This window comes from Cnephaeus nilssonii (assembly GCF_951640355.1).
Source record: "Cnephaeus nilssonii genome assembly, chromosome: X".
Classification (NCBI taxonomy): Eukaryota; Metazoa; Chordata; class Mammalia; order Chiroptera; family Vespertilionidae; genus Cnephaeus; species Cnephaeus nilssonii.
In genome coordinates this window covers 45967088-45990294 of record NC_137071.1, presented here as the reverse complement: position 1 = coordinate 45990294, position 23207 = coordinate 45967088, and the positions used below count along the sequence as shown (strand labels likewise).

The following is a 23207-nucleotide window of genomic DNA, read 5'->3' as shown; positions in this document are numbered from 1 at the left end:
AACTCTCTCCAGCACCACTGCCTCAGGCTCTGTCCCTGCTGGGACCCCAGCTCTGTTGCAGGCTGCACATGGTCCCTGGGCTCTGTATATTTAGACAGTTAATGAATCTTCCTGTTTGACTGGGCCAGGCTAGAGCCCAAGATGGAGAGGACAAGGGAAAGAATAGGGGGAGGGGAGGGTTAGCACCACTGCCCAAGCCCTGGAGACCTTCTGATCCCGGGGATCCCAGACTCAAAGCAAGGAAAGAGCCCAGGTGGGTCAGCTCAAGGAATCTAGAAGGCTGCCCACAACCACTATCCTTACCCCCAAATCCCCAAGGGCCACAATTTGAGGACAGAATACTGGAGTTCTAAGCCCAACTCTTGACTTGACCTCTCCTGGGCCTCAGCTGTTTCTTCTCCGTGTTGAGAGCATTGGGCTAACTTTCTCTTTCAGCAAATCCACTCAGCACCTACTATGTTCCAAGATCTGTGCTGGGCCATAGAGACTGTGAGAAAAAAAATATAGCATAGTTCTTACCCTTGAAGAGATCATGGTCTAATGGCAGAGGCAGTCATGCAACTATCTCCCATTAGGACTAACATTGATTGAGTGGTTATGATGTGCCAGGTCTTATGCCAAGAACTCAACATGTATTACCTCATGGCCTCTTCTCAACAACTCAACACCATTGGGAGTATCAGCAGCTCCATTTTACAGATGAAGAAACAGAGTTACTGAGTGGTGAAGAACTCATCATTGCCATCCATCATACTAGAGTCTAGAGACGCATGCAGAGCTCAGATGGAGAACTGGGAAGATTTCTCAAAGGAGAGGACAGTTAATATACGCTATCTCAACACATTTTCATTATTACTATAACGGTGTGTGTGTGTGTGTGTGTGTGTGTGTGTGTGTGTGTGTGTGTACATTGTGAAAACTTCCCAAAGAAAGTGTCTTTTGAGATTTCTGCAATTTTTAATAACAATTGTGATTAAAAAAATCCTTTACACAGAATGCCCAGTCTTTATTCCCATTCATAGCCACCTATCCCTGCACCCCACACCCACCCCCCAGGTCCAACTCCAGTCCCCAGGCCAGCTTTGCTACTCACCCCCCATGACACTCCTTAACTTCTCAGTATAGGACCTTGCTAGGTCAGAAGGTCTGTACCTTTTTAGGCTTTTGATCTATGTTATTACTTAAGTGGCCCATGGAAAAGCTAGGCTAGCTTAAACTTCACCAATCTAACGAGTAGAAAGAAGCCATTTAGTATAGCATCTTTCTTTCCAACAGTACCTGAAAGCTTCGGTGACCCTACTGAGAATGTGAACAAAATAGTCTCTGGATCTCAGGTTTTGGCTAACGGTTTCTCCTGAACAGAGCATCACCAGTTTTTTGACTCCCAGAAGCTCTTAAGACCACTCACTACCAAGGTGAGGGCCCCTCCTTTGGAACTGGACCTCTGACAGCTGGAGCCTGGCTGGGACAGACAGAGATTCTGGGTGGAAGAGACACTCACTTATTTACACATTCATCCACTCTTTACTAAGCGCCAGGTTCATTGCCCTGAAGGAACACGCATTCTGATAAGAAGTGGTGGCTCCTTACATTGATATGTATTACCTTAGACTTGCTGCTTTTTACAAAGCAGTTTTGCTTATATCATTCATTCCTAACAGATGAAGACAAAACCCCAGCCTTGAGAGAAGAGATGACTTATTCAAGTATTAGTGGCAGAGTCAGGCCTCAAATGCAGGTCTCCCAACCCTGACTCCAAGCTTCTGTGGGGGCACAGTATACTGGATGTTCCTCCCCTTGGGCCTTCAGGCTGGAGCCTTGGAGGAGCTTGCAGCCCACCACTGAGGCCATAGCAACGCAGACTGAAGCTGAGGCCACCTAATCTCTGGCTGCTGAGCCTCTGATCCAAATTGCCATTCACAGACCAACCTGGAGTGGACGTGGCTGCCTACAGCTGGGTGATAGGAACCAAAGGCTGCCTCAGAGCTCAAAGGCTAATAAATGGCAGGACACTGTTTACAGGGCTTGTCATGTGTGCATTCACTTAATCCTCGCTGAAGTCTCCAGAGATAGCTGCTACTCTCAGGCCTATCTTATGGAGGGCAAAAATAGAAGCATAGAGGGGGTTAAGTAACCTGCTCAAGAATCCATGGCTAGAATGTGGTAAAGCTGGGATGTAAATCCTGGCAGCCTGACTCCAGAGTCTGGATTCTTAACTACCACACTAGAAGGCTTCTGAAGCCACATGGCTGACATCAAGGGGGCAGGGGCCAGGGCCACCCTCACTGTCTCTCCATACTGGCACCACCACCTGGCTTCACAAGTGTAGCAAAATATCTAAGCATTTGGACTCTGAATTCAGGCTTCTGATGTTCAAATCCTTGCTCACAACTTCCTAGCCATGTACCTGTGGACAAGGTACTTTCCCTCCCTGCGCTTCCATTCCCTCATCTATAAAACAGGGCTGATCATGGTCCTACCTCAGATAAGGACCTCTCTGAGACCACACTGAGGCATGAGATGTCAATGGAGTAAGCATGTGAAAAACTGAGCATAGTGCCGGGCCCATAATAAGTACTCAATAAAAGTTTGCTGTTATTGTAGGGCAATGTGATAAGATGTTAACTCTCCAGATTGGCTGGGTAGTAATGTGAGCAGGTGAAGAGCAGGGATGGAACCCTTGGAATGACTGCCCCATCCCAGCTAAGCCCATTCATTTCAACAAATGTTTCAAAGGTTTATTGATATTGCTTCTGTGCTAAGCTCTGTTAGGTGAGGCACAGAGATGAATTAGACACAGTTCCTGTCCTCCAGAAGCTCAGTCTAGTGTGGAAAACAGGCACATGCCACATAGTGTGAGAAGCACTGTGAAAGCTGAGAACCAACTTTCCCTGGATTTGGGGGTCAGAAGGATCCATGAAGGATCAAGAGTAGTTTTGAAGACCAGACACAAGGGAATAGGCATTTCTGGCTGATGGAAGTGCACAAGGAAAGGTTCAGAGACTTAAGGGTGCCTGTCCTGGTCAGAGACCAGTGGATAGGACTGTGTTGTAGGGGTGTGAATGTGGTGTGGAGGGGTAGGTGCAAAGCTTAAGAGATGGGCAAGGGTCAGATCACACAGGGCCATGCTGAAAAATTGAGGGATGATTGACAAACTTTAAAGGAACACAGAGATTGACAAGATCAAGATTGAGTTTAGGAAAGATCGCTTTGTTTTGTAAGAGAGGGGGACAGGATGGAAGCAGGGGGGAAGGTTAGGAGGCTATTGCCAAAGTGCAGGCAGGAGATGAAAGCAGCTTGAACCAGTGTGTGGTGTTGGGGGTTGTCATAAATGGGCAGAGTGAAGAACTGTTTCAGAAGCAGCACTCAAAGGTAACCCACAAGTATCTACCTTGGGCCCATCTGTGGCAGGACCTTGGCTGAGCTGGGAGCAGACACCTGTGCTTCAGTGTTTATTTTTGTTTCCTTGTAAAGTTCATTTCAGAAAATTCCAATCTTGTTTCAGCTGAAGGGAAGCAAATTTTTTTTTCATGCTCCAGCTGGGTTCTGGGTTCCTGGGGCCTCCCAGGGCCCAGGCTTTGCTGGTGGCAACTCCAGCGGAGTGGCAATCCACAAAGCTGGAAAGATCTGGTGAGACTCAGGAGAAGGCTTGGCATGTCTTGGCAGGCCTACTGCAGGGGGCCCAGAGTGGTTTGGCCAGGAAGGGGGGGTGTTGGGAGGGAGTGCACAGAGAGAAGTGAGCAAATCCTGCCTGTTTCAAAGGAAAATGCCCTCAGCAATGCCCCTAAGGCATAGGCACCTCTGGCCTTTTCTTCTCTGGATTCCACATTCCCAGGCCCCACTGAGGGGTGCCTGGAATGAGTGTCTGTGCCAGAGGGAGGGATCCCAGAGTCCATAGTAAACAACCTGCAATCGGGGGAAGGGCAGGAAAATTGGGAGGCTGTGGTGGCTTGAAGAAGGCAATAGGCTGGAAGTCAGAAAACCTGGGTGAGGGCCAGTCCCAGTGAACTCTCTATGTGACTGTGGGCAGTTTCTTCTTCCCTTCGCTGGGCCTCAGTTTTCCCATCCATCCAATAAGGGGGCTGGACTAGAAGGTCTCTAAACATCCTAACAGCTTGAAAGATTCCATTCTCTTCTCTGAATCTGCCCAGGGGGAAGCTTTGGGGGCTGGGGCACCAGCAAGGGCTGAGAATTCCATAGCAATTTGCATGTGAAAGCATGTTAGTGCCATGGCTATTAGTGTGTGCAGGGGAGCTGAAGACAGAGCAAGGGCATCTAACTGTCAGGCTGGCCAGAAAGGCCTGGCTGCCTGGATGGGGGAGGGAGGCAGCCCTGAAGGTGTGCACAAGAAGCTGCATCACCGACCACCCTGGGCTCCATGGGAAGGTGGAACCACACACTACAGATGCCCAATTCTGGGTCTGGTACTCTAATCAGCGCATCTGGCTCTAACAGAAATCTTAAAGTTATTGTGCCCGTGAGTGACTTCAGAGCTGTATGAAGTGCCACAGGAGAGGGGACCCCAGGGAGGGGAGTGAACTGTTAGTGCATTTTCCATGCATGCTCCCACCAAGCCTAAACCTCACAGGACCATGTTTTTGTCAGGGTTATAATGTATCGTTTTTTATAATTGCCTTATGTAAACTTACAGGGTTTATCAATATAAATACTGTGTATAAATAGGTCACACACACAAACTCCTGGGGATTCTGGGAGAACAAAGCAACAGTATACAAGAAGGGCACACAGCTGTGGCCTGTGAGGCAAGGGAGCTGGCTCTGAGGCCTGGCTCTGCCAGCACTCCCTGTGTGTCCTTGAGTAATTCCCTTCTATGTTTGGGCCTCAGTTTCCCCATGGGGATTTGGTCTGGAAAGAAGCTCTCAGGAAAGTCGTAGCTCTACTATTTCCTGGCCTGTAACCTCTCTGGTTCTACTGAGCAGGCTTGAAAGTAGCTAGGAAAGCCACCAGCCAGCCCCGTGACAACAATGGTTCTGCCCCACAGAATCCAGCCAGCATGGAGTCCCTGCTGCAGGGTGAATTCCAGAATATCCCTGGTTTCTCCTGGGACCCTGGAACCAAGAGAGCCCCCTGGAGCCTCGGCCAGAAAAGGATGGAAGTTCCTCTCTCAGAAACCAGCTCCTCACCCACAGCCTCTGGAGAGGCTGGAAGAGACCAGACCATGGGGCCCCAGTGGTAGGCAAGTACTGAGGACACACACCTCTTTGGCTTTGGGAAGTATTTATCATGGGCATATCACCCAACTCAGCTTAGGTACCTGGGCTGGCGGCTGGGGAGGCAGGCTGGGATTGGAGCCTCAGCATAACTTCTGATGAAGATGTTTCAGGAATTTTGCAAAAGGCTAGCTTTGGTCAGTGATGAGGGAACAGCCAGGCCTTGGATCTACTCTCAAAGCAAGAAGGGTGCCCAAGAAGCCCAGCCACAGAGCCAAACTGCCCACACCACACCTCAAGAGGGAAGCAACAGCTACCATTTATTGGTGCTTATTACATGCCAGGCATTTGAAATTTGTTTTTAAAAAGTGGATGAATGAATGAATGAATGAATGAATGAAAGGCTAACTTTAGAACCCAAGTTTTTAATCTGTGTATCCTCCATTCTGCCTCTCACATTCCAACTAACGTCAACACACACCCTTAGGAACCAATAGGGCACTTAAAGGCCTTTATAGAACATGAGGTCCCTGGGAGCAGAAAACTTGTCTATCTTGTTCATCACTGTACCCCAGTGGCCAGAGCATTGACTGGCATATAGCAGGTACTCAATAAATGTTTTCTGAATAAATGACATCTAGTCTCACTCCTCATTACCCAGACATGGAAATTGAGGCCCAAAGAGGCAGAGATCTGCCTGCCCCTAGTCAAAAAGGGTCATGTTAGAACTGGGACAGGTCCTCAGTCCCCAGCCTCCCAGCACAGCAGCCTGGGGCTCTTTCCCCTGTATCAAAGGGCCCCTGGCAAACTCTCCCACCCTCCTATATCCCTTCACACATTCCTTGTTCCCCCCCACCCCCAGCTTTCCCTCTTTACTTTCTCTTTGCCAGCTGGATAATTAACCATTGGAAACAGAACCTATAATTACTGTCTCCCCCATGCCCTTAAATTGCTTTCAGTTTGGGCTCTGTGACCCCTGTCTTGGGTGGGGGCTGGTCTCCCCCCTCAGCAGCCTCCCAAAGGGGGAGCCAACCTAAAAGCACCAGCTGGGACCCCAGCCCCCCAGATCCAATGGCAAGCTGTACAGGAGGCCAGCAGCAGATGGGCGAGGAGGGTCCCTAGACACTCTGAGGCTGACTTAGCTGGGGTGTCAGTGAGACTGTGACATGCCCGAGCAGGACAAGCAGCCTGCAAGGCAGGCAGGCAGGCGGGCCGGATTTCCGAGTGATTGATGCCAGGTGGTCAAAGGGCCCAACCTACGATGGCCCCAGTTGGGACTGGGTCTCTCCTTTGGTTCTTCAGCCCACCTTCATGCCCCTGCCTAGAGGGTTCCAGGCCATCCACATCCCTCATGATTCAGGGAGGCCTCCTAGAAGCACAAATGGACCAGTGCAATAAGTCATAAGAGTCCTGGCCTTCCAGCTTCACAAGGCCTATTCCTTCAGGAAAACTGAGGTCTGATTAGCACCTGCCCAGCTTGATTTTATTGGTGACGTGGGCTCAGCCTGCAAAGGAAGCCAGGCAGCTCCACCCTCACCTGGGAAACATCCTCTATCCCTGACTCACCTGGTGCTTGGGCTCAGCTGGGACAGGAAAGAGAGCAGAGGGTGGGGCTGGTCTGGGGCCCTACCACAGGAAGCTTAGCTCCTGCCTCCAGCTAGCTAAGCTTGGTCCCTCCCTGACCCACACAGATGGAAAGGGAATGGGAGGAGGGCTCTTATTCTCCAAGATCCCCAAGGAAGTACTCTTGCTCAGTCTTACCCAACAAGAGGCAAGGAACAGAGGAGTGGAGTAAAGAAGACCCACCCTCAAGGAACTTCTGTTCACTCAGGGTGTAGTAAAAGGCCTGGCCTTGAACCCTAGTGTTCCCATTCACTTGATGGGTGTTTTGGGGCAAGTTACTGTCCCTTGTAGGGTCTCAGTTTCCTCATCTCAAATATGAGGCAAATAATTCTACCCCTTCCACCCTTACAGGGCAGTTTAAGAAACTCAATGAGATAATGTGTGTAAAGGTATTATTTTTAAGTGGCAGGCACTGTCTAGGTGAAGGACAGTCTGCCACAAAAGGTGACTGAGCACCACTGTATGGCCAGCACTACACAGGCACTGAGCTCAAACCAGCCATGGCACCTTGGCCAGGGCAAATGGGAACAACCAGTTACAAACCTCTGGGCTGTTGGAGAGACTGCCCCATGCTTCCTTTGCCCTCTCCCACAGATTTTACTTCACACTCCCACAGCTACTCTCCAGGGACCCCAGGAACTCCATTCTCCACCCATCAGTAAGATGAGGGCAGCTGGTATCCTGAGCTGGGCTGGGGACCACCCAAGGATACTCAGTTAGAGAAGTGTAGGAAGGGCTCACCCAGCCCAAGTCAGGCTCTGCCTCAGTTAGAGTCATCAATCTGGCCTGAACCAGCTTTGGTTGGAGACCCTGGGCCCAGGCCGGGCCCCACTCTGGGCAGGCAGTCAAGCAACAGAGGCCCCATCTGATCCAGGCACTTCCTTTGGTTAATGAGAAACCAAATAAACAGCCTCTGCCCCAGCTGGCTCCCGGAGCACCCCAGCCAGGCCCAGCCCTGCTCCAGCCCAGCCTCCCTTCCTTCCCCCCTGCAGGTCCCGTGGCTCTGTGGGCTCTTCTCTGCCTTTCTTCTCCATGCGCTTCCCAATTCCCTCACAGCCCAGCCTGTTCCTTGGCTGGTTCACTGGGGCTTCCTGCTCTGGATCACGAACTAACCCTCCCCTTCCTTCCTCCTCCTCCTTTCCTCTAGTGCCTTCTTACCCATTTTTAGCTGCTGGGATCTCACTTGTGCGCCTCTCCTGACATCTGTCTTAGCCATCTCCACAGGGAGCCCCCCCCCCCCCCCAAGACCTGCAGGCTGCTCCAGGCTGGAGTGGGAAGGCCCTGGCACTGCCAGATGGGGTTTCCGCCTTAGGACTGAGGCCAAACCCTCTTCATGGACCTCACCACACTCTCCAACCCCCAGCCTGTAGGAGGTAGACTGCATGTTCAGGGCTGCTGTAGCTAGGGGACTTCAGCCGCTGGCCAGAAGCTCCCAAGTCTGCCAAGGTAAGGGCATACACTGGAGTGGCCCAGCTCTGAAGACAGGGGATAGAAGATTCTTCTGGCTAAGAAGTGAACTGGGAAGCCTGAAGCAACCCTAGGACCCAGTGGGCTACAGCTGAGAGCCAGCTCTTGGGAAGTTATTTCTATCCACCTCCAGGCATCCTGAGGCAGGGCAGGGCTGGGCCTGCCAGCAGGTCCCAGATCTAGCCCCAGCCAGGTGGTGGCAGTACTTCTGGACACACCCAGATCCCCATGGGAACAAACCCTCCTCCATCCACCCTCTCTAGTTGAGCATAGTGCCATAGTAGGCAGATGCCCATGGCTAATGCCACAGAGGTGACAGGACACAGATGAGGAAATGGTTGAAGGCTCCAGCAGAACAAGAGGATAAAGAAACTGGGCAGGAGAGCAGGAGGGGCAGAAGGCTTGAGACACCTTGCTCCATTAGGACAGCCACCCTCTTCCCATACTTGCCCAGATCACCCACCGTGTTTTTGGCACAAGAACACTCTCTCTCTCTCTCTCTCTCTCTCTCTCTCTCTCTCTCTCTCATACTCACTCAGACATTCACACTTCATTCCCCAACATCATGACACCATTTTACACCCATCTCCATGTGGTTAATTTTTTTTTAGTTCTCATTTTTTTCTAAGAAAAAAAGCAACAAGAAAATAATTCAGAGTTTATACAAAACATCTTTACATTATTTTTTCAAAAAAAAAAAAGACTAGTATTTACACAAATGGCAACAGAAACAAAAACAAAATACCTTCCGACTGCCACCTGGAAGGGGCTGGCTGTTCCACTCCCTCTCTCCCACCTGGCACTAGGGTAGGCAACTGGCCAGGAGGCAGTATGAAGGTGGATGGTGTAAGGCCCAGTTCCTTCCATGGCCACTCTGGGAGCGCTTGCAAGGCACACTCAAGTGGCAGTCTGTTAGCAGCCGTGCTGGCAAGGAGCCGGGGTCAAAGTGCACGGCATGCTGGCCCAACCCTGGGCAGCTTCTTCCTCTTTCCAGGCCCCAGCCCAAGAGTAGGGGGCCAATGAGAGCTGGCTTTGGGGGCATCCACCTGTGCTAGAGCCTAGAAAAGGAGCAGTCCACCTAGCCTTATACCTGCTTAGGTCTCTGCCCTGGGCCTCTGTCTCCCACCAGGCCAAAGGGGGCCAAAGGTAAGGAGAGAACAGGAAGGGGAGGGGGGAGAAGGGAGAACTCCCAGCTCTACAGGGCAAATAGCCACCTGGGCACCTCACCTCCCTCCACCCCCCATGAGGTCATCTGCCTGCAACAGCTCTCCTGTTCCCCAGGCAACAGCCAATTAAGACGTTAATTACCGTGAGAGTGAGGGAGGCAGGAGATGCCCAAGAATCCCACAAGGAAGGGATGTGTGTGTGTGTGTGTGTGTGTGTGTGTGTGAGAGAGAGAAAGGGTGGCAGCCACTACCCCATTGCCAAGATCAGCTTTGTAGCAGAAGGGTCAGGAGGGGAGGGTGAGACACCTTGCCCAAAGGCACTGTCATCTTCCCTCGTGGGCAAGAACAGTCCTGGCCTCCCTGACCCCCAAATAACATATAGGCCATCCTATGCTTCCAAGCTGGCCACATCCTGGCCCTGGCCCTGACCCCTTATACTAGGCTGAGCTGGGCTCAGAGGGGCTGCCTTTTCCATTTTTCTTCCAAAAAAACATATGAAAAGGAGTTGACAGCTAAAAAATGAACAAAAACATTAAAAACAGTGATGATAGCAGACAAACAGTCCTGCCTGGGAAGGGGAAAAGGGAGTGAGGAGGGCAGGGCCAGGGGGGGTCATCTCCCTGCTTACTGTCCATTAGCGTCCAACCCTGCCCTCCTCAAAGGGGCACCCCCACAGAGCCCAGAGGCCTGGCCAGAGGGGGAAGGCACAAGAGCATGGGGGCTGGGGGCATGAGTACCCCCTCCAAAGCCTAGGGGCAGGGCAAAGGGGATTATAAAAGCCAAGAAACTACAAAACTAATTACAAAGGTGGGCACAGCTGGCAAGGGGAAGGGCGTGGAGAGAAAGGAGAGGTGCAGTCCCCTCCGACGGTCCCTCAGGGCCTGAGGCCGCTCCGGGCTCTCAGACCTTGTAGTAGATGTTCGCTGGGCTCTGGGGTGGCATCTCCTGGACGATGTAGACGGGGTGCCCGTAGTCCCCACTCACCTTCTCATAGTGGGGGCAATAGTTGTTTTCTGTAGTCCGTAAGGGGATGATGATGTCGCTGGGCTCGGTGCCCGCCGTGCCACTGCCCCCCTTGGGACTGGCCAGGGTACTGAGTGAGAGGGCAGGTGCCCTCTGCTGCGTGTGCTTGCGGTGTCGCTTGCGCAACTTTAGTAGCAGAACCGTCAGGAAGATGATGATGAGCAGGAAGATGACGCAGCCAGCGCCGACAGCCGCAAACAATGCCACCTTGGAGTTGAAGAAGCTGTCAGAGTCCCCGCTGCTGCCTCCGCTCCCACCTGGACCACTCTTTTCTTCCTGGTTCACAGTCTCTGAGGAAGGGGAAGGGAGGGGAAGAACAGTTAGGGACACATGGCAGATTTAAGGCTGGGCCCCATCCTGCCTTTCTTTAGAGACAAGGCCTGAAAGGGCAGTGGCAATGGCTTCTGCCCTCTGGGTCCCAGAGTCTGGGAGACACCCATATATTACCATGCTTCCCATCAGAGTCACCCAGAGAGCCCCGACTACCGGGGGCCTGCGTGGCCATCTTGATAGTGTTGTCAGCCTCCTTGCTGGGTCGGCTAGTAGTCAACTGCTCAGGTGTCACAGCATTGGGGTCTGTGGGTGGAGAGAGGACAGGTGAGGGGAAGGGACCCCACCAGCATGAGGGACTCATTCATCTAAGGTGGGCCAAGTATGGGCTGTATACCAGACCTCAGCTACTTTAACTCTACTGCCCCCTCCCCTACTCCCAACAAACTTATATTCAGTTAGAGACATCTGTTGCAAAGGCCTAACTGGGGTCCCTCAAACTGGGTACTCACCTTGCCCGACCTTCATGATGATCTTCATGGTGCGTGTGCGGCACACACCTCCCTCCCGGTTTTCCAGTCCCTCCAGGCTCCCATTGGATGTAGCTGCAGCAAGATGCCAGTGACATCAGGGGGAGAGACAGGCCTGCCCACATTACCCAGAAACCCTAGTGCTGCTTTAGGACAGAACTGGGAGGTGGAGAGTAGCAAGGAGCCCCCACCTACCTGTGATTCTTTCAACTTCTTTTTTCTCCCACAGAGACAGAATAGCAAGCCCTGCCCCTCCCCAAGGGTACTGCTCATGACCAGGCCCTGGCCCTTCTTTCTCAGTGGACACTAAGATATGTCTTCTCATTGGGCAATGTTGCTCAGCAACAAAGCAATCAGACTGGCATTTTGAAGGAGGCTTCTACACAAACTGGAAGAAATACTGGATTAGGGGGTCAGGAGAACTGGGTTAGAGTCCCAATCCCATCCCTAACTCCCTGTGTGACCTCGGGCAAGAAGTCCTACCCCCTCTTGGGGTGGCATCTCCCATAAAGAGAAAAGCCAAACAGGTGGCTGATCCCAAAGGGCTTTGCCAACTCTGCCACTCCCAAGATTGGATCTTAGGTGGGCAAAGAAAATAAGAGTGGGAACACCACAAATTGGAGAACTCTCTCACTCAAGCCAAGGCGAGCCAGCAGTGGGCCCTTGGTGAATATTAGGGGCAGATTTCCAAGGACAGGCTGGGAGGAGGGCATGCCAGTCTTCAAAGAGGACCATATCAAGCAGAGCCTTAACTGTGAGCGGTCTCACTACTACTTAGAGGCTGCCATTGCCACAGAATAGGAGAGACCCACATGATGGGCAGGGACTCACAGGTAATGTAATAATCATTGTGCTTCTTGAACTCCAGGCCCATGTAGTTGGGGCTGAACTCCTGGAATTTGATGGTGAAGCGGATTTCCTGCTCTGGCCGGTTGCAGGTGACCAGCACATTGGGGTCGAGCACGGTGCTGCAGGCAGCTGCCTGCTCAGGCCGAACCAGGTACAGCTTGTAGTATTCATAGGGCCGCCCTGCTTCTGCTCGGGGACAGATGATGTCCAGCTTGTCTCCAATCTTTGGGTAGATCACCAGGCCCTTCCCACTCAGGAACCTGCTCAGAAGAAAAGAGAGGGTCAGCCTCAGGGTTAGGGTTTTCAGGCTATCTCCCAAGCAAGGGGAGCAAACAATGAGGGCTGGCTGGGCCTCCTGAGTGGGGATTGCAAGAACAGGAATTCTGTCTTTCCTCCATCCTAGGGCTGGAGGTGAGGAGAGAGAACCACATTGCCAGCAGAGTGTGGAAAGGGTGGCCCATGGGCAAGGCTGCCAGGTTTTGACTGCTTGGCAGGGTGGGGCACTGCTTAGCTGGGGGAGCCCTTTGTCTTAATGTGGCATTTCCGCAGTGGGTTGACGTGGCTGATGGGCTGGGTACCAAGGTGTCAGGCCTGTGTTGCCTTGGAAGTGGCAGTCCAATCCTCCTCCCACCACCATCACACTCACATTCCTTCATAGCCACTGCTTTCACCTCCTCTGCACACATGTGCATATGTGCACGCGTGCGCGCGCGCACACACACACACACACACACACACACACACACACACGGGCGCGCGGGCATGCGCGCGCGCGCCTACACATGCCTTAGCCACTACCCCTCGCAACTTCCAGCCAATGGCTGGGGGAACTCAACCTGCCTGGGACCCATACCTTCTCTCCCATCCTTGCTAATCTTGGACATGATGGGGAGATAGGAACAGGCATCTCCTGGAGCCCAGGGGTAATGGGCACAGTCTCTGTCCAGGTGCAGCTCCACACAGATCTCCCCACTCCCATTGTCCAGTGAACATATATCATCCCCATCATGCAAGACTCTGAATCCCCAAACTTGACCAGTCTCACTCCTAAGAACAGAGAGAGGAGAGGGGACCAAAGCAGAGACAATAGATCATATAATATAGGGCCCTTGGAACCTCCTTCATCTGTGTTCTAATTCCCCCACATCCACACTGCCTCTGCTCCAGATTCTGAGAGGAGATGGACAAATGCCATCTGAGCTGGGTAGGTCTTCTACTCCAGAAGGCCGGACACTTGGGAATAGCAGGGGGAGGGCAGCTGCCCAGGGCCATCTATTCTCATCACTCTATCCTTGCCTAAGCACAAAGTAAAAAAATGGTGTTCTCTTGGCCACATCTGAGCCTGGGCAGGCTGGAGCTGGGAGCTAGGCAGTACTATGTAGGAGAAAGAAGACAGACTGTGAAATTAGACAGATAGGGCCTTTACTAGTTCTGTAGCCTTGGACGTGCTACCTGTTCTTTCTGAGCTTCTGTTTCCTCCCTCATAAACTGGGGGTGGAAAGAGCCCTCCTCCCTAGGTGTTAGGCCTGTGCTGCCTTGGATGCAATGGCATATGCAGAGCACCTAGCACATAGTAGGTACTCAACATGTTTAACTCCAAGAGTCAGGCAGCCAGATACTGACACCAAGTACCTATGAGCCCAGTCTTGTTTCCTGAATGGGTGGATAGGAAGAAAAGATGTGGCCCCATCATCAAAGACTTTACTGTCTGGTAGGGATCAGAAAAGTAAATGGCCCACGTTTCAGCAATAGACAGCACCAGGCTATCTATGGTTATGTATGAGGGGGTAGTTCAAACAGCAAGGGCTGGAGGCAGTGAGTGGAAACACAACTCATGTGATAGGATGGTCAGAGATGGTTCAACAGAAAGGGTGGGAAGAAAGTTGGTCCTGGGTGACAAATAAGAAGACAACACACAGCAAGAGTGAACAGCATTGACTTGGGGTGGTGAACACACAATACAATGGACAGATGATATATTATAGAATTGTACACCTGAAACCTATGTAATTTTATTAACCAATGTCATCCCAATAAAGTCAATAAAATTAAAAATAATAAAAAATTTAATTTAATTTTAAAAGAGTAAAAAGCAGTGGCTGGGACACAAAAGTCAGGTCAGTGAATGGCCCAGTGATTGGTAGAGGAAGAGGTGGAAAAGCTTAGCTGGGGCCAGACTAAAAAGCTTTGAGGATCACAACCTGCACTGTGGGTTTCACCTCATTGGGGACAGACCTTCTAGCAGAAAGACAATGAAGGGCTGAAGGCAGTACTTCAAAAGAACGAAGCTGACAGTGGAAGAGCATGGTTCTACTTTGTGAGGGTACGTTCCACAGTGGGGACTACAAGGTATGAGGTATGAGGGCTATCTGGGAGCTCTGTGACCTAACCCCAGGGAGGAAAATGACAGCCAAGGAGGCGAGTATGAGAACTAGACCAAATAGATGAAGGACGTGAAGAAAGGCAGCCCTCTCTTCATGTCCAGTGAAGCTCCACCAAGCTGGGGCCTGCTATCTTGCTGTGCAGGATTATAAAATTCACGAGGTCTCCCCCTTAGTACCTAACTTTATTGTACCCCAGAGGGCCAAAAAGGAAGCAGGCATGGGATGGGGGCACACATAAACATTTAAGAGTGAATGCCCCCACCCCATGTTCCATAAAAAGCAAAGAAGTTTCACCAAAGCCTCTATATTTCCCAAGATATTTTTCACTTTCCAATCCTCACACTGGTTCCATCCAGACAGCAGGATTAGACAACTTCTAACACCTTAGAGCCACAAGGAAGCTTAGACCCACTGAGCCCAGGCTCCCCATGTGAAGCTATGATCAGATGAACGTTTCCATTGAAGGGAGGTACTCAGAGCCAACTGGAGGAGACTTAACTCACCCAGGACATTAGCCCCTAGAGCATCTAAGAAAACCTTGTACAGCTGCACCTCAACAAGACCCTACATGTAGGTGACAACAAGTACACTGAGGGCATACAAGGGGGTACAGGCCAGTTCAGCTTTCTAATTACCTGGCCCTGGCTTACTCACCAGGGTGTCCTGTCTGCCCTGAGCACCGTCTTCCATTGCCACTCAGGACCTGGAGCCCTGGAATTAGAACACAGGGCTCCCAGCTAACTGGAACCCAAAGACACGGAGGAAACAGATGTCTACATAGTGCGTAGGCGTGGGAGAAGAAGAGACGACTATTGCCCCCAATACCCCTCAGACTCACTTCAACCTCAGTGAACAGAGTCTATAAATATTCATAAGTTCATTTGCATAGCAGCTGGCAAAGGGAAAGGTACCTTCCCCCAAAGTGCAGAAGGGAGAGGAGACTGAGGAGACCTGTCTTCCCTGACTCTGAGCCCCTCGCACTGGAAAAACTGCTTCTTGGTCTATTAGAGGCCCAAGAAAGTGGCAAGGGGCCACGAGGATTGGGTATGTAGCTAGTGAGAGAGTGAGGTCATGAAGACATGTACAACACTAGTCACATTGTACAGGGGAACCCTGAAAGTCTTGTCTCATACTCACCAGGTTAGGAATAGGGGCAGGAGAGGAGGTAGAAGAGATTGTCCCCAAGTTAAAGTCTTTATCCTCTGCTTTTCAAAAAGTACTACTGCCCCCAGTATCAAGTCAAGCATTCCTGCCTGCGGCCACCCCCAGACAAAGCCCTTTTCTGGAAACTAAGGGGATTGACATGGCCCAGCAGGAAGCCTGAAGCAGGTCGTCATGGTAACCCCTAGACCTTCCCTCCTTAGCATCTGATAGCCCCTGGATCCCATGGAGCCACCCCAGGGAGTAAAAGGACTTGGGGAACGCAGCCTGAGCAGTCCAGCTCCTGCCTTGAGACCTGCCTTTTCCCCTGCACCCTAGTCCATGTTTCTCCCACAGCCTTCCCACCTATGATAGCAAAAAAGAACTCTGGAATAGTAGAAGCCTGCAGGATCTAGGTAGTAGCCTCCAAGGTCCTGGACTGGTCAGAGGCTAACTGGCTCCTGTTTCTTTTGTCCAGCTGAGCTCCTCTTCACCCATACACATACAATGTCCAGGGGGGAGAGTTTGCAGTGTGGGGTTATGCTCAGAAAGCTTGCCCACGTTTGACCAGATCTATACTTCTTTTCTCCTCATCATTACCTCAGGCTCTAGGAACTTGTGGTCAGAGAGTGGCCAAAGGGAGAGCCTGGTCCCAGGCCATGCTAGTCCAAGTTTAGTAGAAAAGACTAGCCACAGCCTTGATTGGGTGACCCCAGCACTACCACGCCTGCACCCCCCAGGGTGGTAGGACCAGTGGAGGACAGAACCCAAGCCAGAGCTCAAGTCTGCTCTCATCCCAGCAAGGGTGGGGAGCCCCCAAATTAAAGACTCCTCTTTCACTCCCCCAGCTCCACCCAGCCCCTGAGGCGGCAGGAGCAGGCCTGGCATGTCCCAGCAGTGCCCGCCCAGGCGTGGGTGGGCAGGAACAGCAGCTGGGTCCTGGCACACTCACAGCCCTGTCGGAGACAGGGAAGCCAGGAGAGTCCCAGAGGAGGTCACTCTCCACACCCACACTGGACTGTGACCTCCTATCTGCCCCACCTGGCCAATGCTAGGGTCCACTGGGGGCTTAACCTTCCCTTCCTCATTGTCTACTTTCTGTGGGGTCCCTGAGAGGAAGATTTCTGGACTAGACAGGATGCAACGGTGCTGTTCAGAACCCAGGAGGGAGAGTCCCAGGTAGTGAGTTGCTGTCTCTAGTTCAGATCAACTGAGCAGGCAAAGTCAAATGAGAAAGTCAGAGCACCGCTCATCCCACACAGGCAGGGCCTGAATCACAAGGACAGATGCACCCATACCTGTGAGGTGAGAGGGGAACCCAGAGAGGCAGGGAGCCAGTGCCTCTTCCCAAACTCCACCTTGAATTCCCATCTCTCATAGAGTACACAGCAGCAGAATGGTATGGACAGAATGGCACATAGCACAGCTCTATCTTTACGGGCTGACTGACTGACTGTAGACAAGTCACTTCCCTTTTCTAGGCGTATGCCTCCTCATCTTGGAAATGGTTATGGTTCCAACTTCCCAGGGCTGTTGGGAACATCCAATGAGTTCACATATAAGGACACTTGTGAGTAGCAAGGTGCTGCCTAACTATTAGTTAGCATACCAAGAACAGTGCTATTTAGAAGTAAGAAGCTTACAGTACTGGCTGCTAGCACCCCCACCCAAATTGAGTACCAGACCAACACACCCAGGAGGGGCTTCTGTGGGCACAGGGCAAGGAGCCCCAAATGTGGCTGGTGAGCATTTCCCCATCTCAGTTCCCCTATTACAGGGTGAACCTCCCCCAAACCTGGTGTTCCCATGGCAACCAGCAGCCTCCTGGCTGGCCACCCTTTCTGTAGTCCCAACCCCAGAAAACCATGATGCACAGTAGTATCCTAGGCCCGCCTATCATCAGCCACTGAGCTGGTGAGGCAATGGAGAGCCTGAGGGGAGAAAGGGAACCCTTGATTCAGCCCCCACCCTAGCCTTACAGGCCCTTCTAGCCCTGGCCTGGATGCATGGGGTGGGGGTGGAGAGGGAGAGGAACAGGGAACTCAATGAGCTGCTGGGTTCCCATCACTCTCAGGCCCCCACCTGTGGCCAATCAGCCACAAAGTAGAGGAGGTCAGGTCCCTAGCCGCCCTGGAGAGGGGCCCCATAAGCTGGCCTCCCCAGGTCTGTGAGCTGGAACAGCTGTGAGGGGCCTGGGGACAATACTTTGGCTTGTAGCAGGCAAGCCTGGGTTGGGGTCTGCAGCTGCCCCCACCCATGCTAAATGGAGTCAAAGGGTCCCGGATGCCAAGCTGAACCCCCCAACCCCTTGTAAGGAAGGTGTAATGTGATCTCAGGCACATTCCCACTCCCTGGAGGTGGGGGAACCTGAGTGGGGGGCAAGAAGGGGTCAGAACGGGACTGAGAGACTGAACTGCAGCAGCTGGACTTGGCTGAGGACTCAAATGTGAGGTTTGCCGGCTGCCCCAAGCTCTCTGGAGAGAAGGCTGGGGGAGGGGGCCACCCTAGGACCTTCCATCACAACCCCCAGCCAAGTGCATGCGCACACTCTGGTTCCTCCCAGCCTCTAGTGGGATCAAACCCCCCTCCCCACCCTGCATGCCTCAGACAAAGCGGACAAGAGGGGCCAAGGAGGCAGAAGCTCTTGCGACCCAGGGTCTACCACACTGAGAAGCCCCAGTGCCAATTTGGGAAAGAGGCTGGGAGTCTTGAACTGGCCCTTCCAGCTCCCCTCTCGCGGTCAGGGCTGGGGTGCACCCTGGAACCTGCAAACATACCCCTGGCCCCACCACTTCTTTATTTTGATATTTTTCCCAAGGAGGAAGCAATTAAGCAGGGTTTATAAGCGCTGGGAGATGGCGGGGCGGGGGGGAGGTTTGCCAGCTCCTGACAGGGCTGAGGAGACAGACCAAAAGCCTGGAGGAAGAGGGGAGGGAAGAGAGAAAATGAGCCTGTGAGGGAGCACGGGCATGTGCGAGAAACAAAAGGACTTGAGAAAAAGAGGCAGAGAGTGACTAAGAGTGAGAGGGAGTGTGAGAAAGAGGGAGAGCTGAGAAGCCTGGCTAGAGAGGGGAGGTGAGTGCAGATCAGAGAAGGCCAACCAACAGGGACCTGAGAGGGAGAACCAGAGGCAAAGAGGGAGATGGACAGAGAGAGACTGTTCATTTGAAAGGCTGTGGCAGCCTGAAGTCCGGTGCAGAGGCAAAGGCAGCCTCCAGAGCTCCAGTGGAGCTGAAGGTTGTGCCTCCCTCCTGTATTCTTACCCACCCCCATGGTGGCTGCAGACTCCTGAGACGAGTGGAAGGGGGTGGGGAGCACACAGGGGTACCAGAACCAGTCCCCAACCATTCCCAAAACCTGCTCAATTATAGGATAGAATTCATGCAGGTCCTACTGAATCCTCAATCATCACTCCCACCCCCCAGAATGTCTGCACTCAGCCTGAAGTGGATGTAGGGGTGTCAGACCTCAAAAACCTGCAAACCAGTCCAGAGCACTAAAAACTCAAAACACAAAAAGTGAGAAACTCAGAGAAATCCTGTTTCTCCCAGCTCACTGCCTCAACTCTGCAGGCGGGCTCCCTTCCAGCTGTGGAGCTGCATGCTATCTCTGGTTAGAGACCTGAGAGAGCAATTAGGTCACTCCCATGAGCCCCTATGATGGGCTACCCCAGGCGGCTTTCAGCTCTCCTGTCTCAAGAAGGGAGCATTTCCAGCCTTTACCCTTAAGGGAGAGAACTTGGCACTTTACAACCTTTCCTTCTAGGCTCTGCAGCCCAGGGCCCCCAGACCATTTTGAGTTCCTACTGTTAGTAGAGCACTGTGCCCGATTTGGCTTTGGGTATGGGAGAAATTCTTGCTACTCCCTTTCCAGGACCAAGACAGAGCCCTCTATCCTGACCCTGGTTTAGCTACCCCACTGAACAGTAAATAGGACCCTACCTTAACCCAAGGAGAAGAAAACTAAAGAAGCTGTCTTCTCCCACTCCAGGACTCAGATGTCCCTGGGACCTAAGAGTCTGAGGCAGGCAGGAGCCCAGGAAGTTAGCGGGGAGCCCAGGAGAGTGGATAGGAAAAGATTTCAGATATAGGAATGGGAAATCACCAACAGGGTAGGCCAAGGCCCCCTACTTTCCCACTAAGTCCAAGCCCCCCCACTTTACCACTAAGTGCGGGGGGGGGGTGTCTGCACACTGCGGGAACCTCAAGAAAACAGGAAGGAAGAGCAATTTTGACCCTAGGTTCCAACCTGAGTCCTGGATGCCAAAGGAGAAAAAGGTCCAGAGGTCACCACACAGCCCCATTCACTCCCTACTAACAGCCCAGAAACCAGTGAGCCACCGCCCTGAAAGGTGTGTGTTGCTGGGGAGGGGGGGATTATAAAGGGGAAGGAGGAGGGGAAAAAGAAGAAAGGATCTCCTCTACATAGCTGCCTCCCCAACCCCTTGGGGGAAAGCTAAACACAGCTTCCCAGTCTGAGGGACATAGGGTGGGGGCCAAGGGACTGCCTGGGCAGGAATCTCAAATCCTTCACTCCCCACCCACTTTTCTCCCAGGCTGACCCCCCCCCTTCTCCTGGGTGTCCTCGAATCTCTGCCACAAGATCCACTGGGGACCCCCCCCCACAAGGGCGCTGGGTTGAACCCCCCACCCACAAACGGCTCTTCCACTCCGCCCCTCTCCACCCGCCGCCTTTGTGCGCCTGGAAGCAGCGCCCGCCCTTCCAAGGCCCGGCAGGGAGAAAAGGAGGGCTAGAAGAAACAGCAAAGCGTAAAGCTAGGGAGGCAAACCAGGGAAGAAAGAGAAATGAAAATGGGAGAAGCCGGAATTAGTATATGGGCGCTGCCAACCACCCCAAGCGGGAGTCCCGCGCCTAGGTCCCTTCACAGCTAAACAAACGAGGAACCAATGTTCCGGCCTCATCCCTGGCCCAGGTCAAAGTCGCCCCCCACTCCCAGGCTCTGGACGAAAACCGCCACGTTCTCAGGGGCCCCAGAAAGGGCTGCCTTCTCCCCCCACCACCCAGCTCTGTAGTGCGCCACTGAGCGCCTGCACTCCCAGATCCCCCTGGAGTAACCATCTCGACTTGATCTGGGGGGTATGGAGAAGAGGGCCCATAAGCTGCGGGGTCACAACCCAGACAAGTGCCCCCACCTCAATCCACTGCACCCTGCCCCGCCCGTCCGCAGGAAAACACACTAGAAAAAGCCAGAGACAAAATGGGGCGCCGCTCTTCTTCCAAACACTTCCCCACTTGCACTTAGGGGCGCTGGGCCTCACCCCGAGGGAGTGCCTCCCACCCCCCAGGGACTAGAGCAGATTAAGTTACTCACTTGGGGTTGAGGGAACTCCAGGACACGGGCTCCAGGTTCTTGGCCAGTGGCGTGGCAAGCCGGCACAGCGCCAACAAGACCATCGCCACAAGCCACTTGCCGAGCCAACGCTGCCCTGGCCGGGCCATCTTCCCGGGGGCAGGCTGCAGTTCCGGATCCCCTGGCGCCTCCTCAGCAAAGCTCGCCTCGTCTTGCCGCCGTGCTGCGCTGTGCTCTGAAGCGCTCAGGCTCCCATCCTCCTCGGCCAGGGGCCTTGAAGTGCTCCCCTCCCGCAGGCTTCGGTGCCGCTCTTCTTCTCCCGGCGGGCCAGGAGAACTCACTGGGCAGCCGCCCCAACCTGGGCACAGGCTGGGGCCTCCGAGGGCTCGTTCCCCTGACCTCTCCGCCGCGCCGGACGCGACGGGGGCTCTGCGCCCCCGGGTGTACCCGCCTGATTCCGCTCTGCTTTCCGAGATTGTTTGGGACTGCGTACCCTTTCCCCGACAGGGTCTCCCCGTGGGGGATTCAGTGGCCGCCCCGACTCTTCGACTGTCCCGGGATCGGCACCCCTCGGAAGATGTGGGCTTCTCCTTAAAACCCAAGCGCGGCCCTGGAGCTCCCACCTGGCTCGCCCTGACACAAGTTCCGTTCCTCCAGGCCACACTGGGACTCCGGGCTCCGCGCCCCCCGACAGCTTCTGCTTCAACGCGGGCCCCGCTCAGTGCTCTTAAAAGAGAGGGGAGATGCGGCTGAGCGAGCTAGTCCCATCAGTTTGTGCCTCCGAAGCCTCGCAGGATGGCCCAGCAGCCGAGTCGCAGAGTCCTAGCTCCCCTGCGATTGCGCCCGAGGGTCTTCGGCCAATGTGAGCCTCACACACCTCGCACTGTGATCCAGCGCACATAGACTCCCTCCTCTGCTGCTAAACTGTCTACTCCCTTGCTCACACGAAAGCAAGGCCAACCCTACTGCTCTTAGCCAATAGCAAGCTCCGTTTCAGGGTCCTTGCCCCCCTTACCACGCCCCCGAACAGGAAGGGGCGGGGCTTCAGGGAGCTCTTAAGGACGCCGCGCTTTCCATGGCACCAATCTGAGTTGTGTGGCTCGTGCGGTTAAGGGTGGGTCCCGCCTAGTCCAGTTCCCAGAGCGCTTACCCGTGGGAAGTTGGCCCTCCTCTATAGCTGTCGGCTTCCTCTCCTCCCTGCGCGCCTGGTCAACACTCCGACCCACTGTCCTGAACCACACAGGCTCTGTCACAAGTACCCCAAGAAAATAGTGCTTTCATTCTCTTTTATATACACACACTAGCCCCGAAGTCCTGCTCTGTGGCAAGGATAGCCTGTTTGCTCCAGGGCCAGCATCCCGTATAACTCTGGTGGCCATTCCTCTTTCCGCCCTTTCAATGAAGTGTCTGCTTGCACATTGACCCGGAGACCTGAACATACAAACGGATAGCGGTGGGTAGTGGAGATTCAGACGGGTTAAGTACGGGATTCCCGGGGTGGAGGTGAGTTTTTCACCACTAGGTACTAGGCCTTTGGAATTTCAGATTTTGGAGGAGAGCCACAGGAGCACAGATTTAGAGTCCGGTTCTGTCAGAAGGCGCAGGCAAGGCCTCGAATAGGCCAGCAGGGATAAGAGGGCACCTCCATAAAGAAAGACACCTCGAAGGCAAAGAGGAAAGGCAAGGGGCAGGCCCCTTTTCAAAAAAGCAAAAGCAGCGTTCAGAACTCGTAGACACCGACTCCAGCCTCTCCCGGCCTGGCCATCTGAGTCTTTGTCTCCCAGCCCTACCCCATTCTCCCCGCCCCTCCTCGCTTCCTTGCTTATAACTTTGGCTCCATCCCACAGCTTGGCCCTCCCGGTCCAACCCGCTGGCCCTGGTCGGATCCCAACAGACACACCCACGTGCTAATATCTCCCCCTACTGGTCTTTTATAGTACTGCGGGCACCTGAAACATGATGCTCTCACTGAACTGGAGCGTGGCACACACAAGCTTGGCACAAGCGCTTAAACACAAGACCTGGAACAGATGTGGTTACCTTGTCAAAAACCACGCCCCAGTGTAAGGTATAAGAGAAAGCACAGTAAAAATATGTGGATTTGGGATTGCCAAGGATATGAAGTCCCCTTGCTGTTTCTTTATGGAAATAATTAAGTGAGGAACCATTTGAGGCACCAAAAGTGCTCTACCATTTATAGTGTTTCATGCCTTTATCTCATGTAAGTAGGAGGCTGAACTATTGAGTTTCTCACTGGACTCCCTTATTATCTC

At 53.2% G+C, this 23207-nt stretch overlaps 1 protein-coding gene across 2 annotated transcripts; it reads right to left on the bottom strand.

Annotated features, from left to right (window-relative positions):
- Positions 1 to 1099: 1099 nt before the first annotated feature.
- Positions 1100 to 21858, bottom strand: EFNB1 (ephrin B1). Of its 2 annotated transcripts, none has more exons than XM_079765281.1 (5): positions 20956 to 21858; positions 12082 to 12359; positions 11233 to 11325; positions 10937 to 11026; positions 1100 to 10740 (listed from the first exon to the last, which is right to left on the bottom strand). In XM_079765281.1, exons 1-5 carry the CDS (start codon positions 21081 to 21083, stop codon positions 10328 to 10330), a joined length of 1002 nt encoding a protein of 333 aa, XP_079621407.1. In that variant the 5' UTR covers positions 21084 to 21858; the 3' UTR covers positions 1100 to 10327. The 2 variants fall into 2 exon arrangements, with proteins under 2 accessions (XP_079621407.1, XP_079621406.1); XM_079765280.1 differs by having other exon boundaries at positions 1101 to 10740; positions 10898 to 11026.
- Positions 21859 to 23207: the final 1349 nt, after the last annotated feature.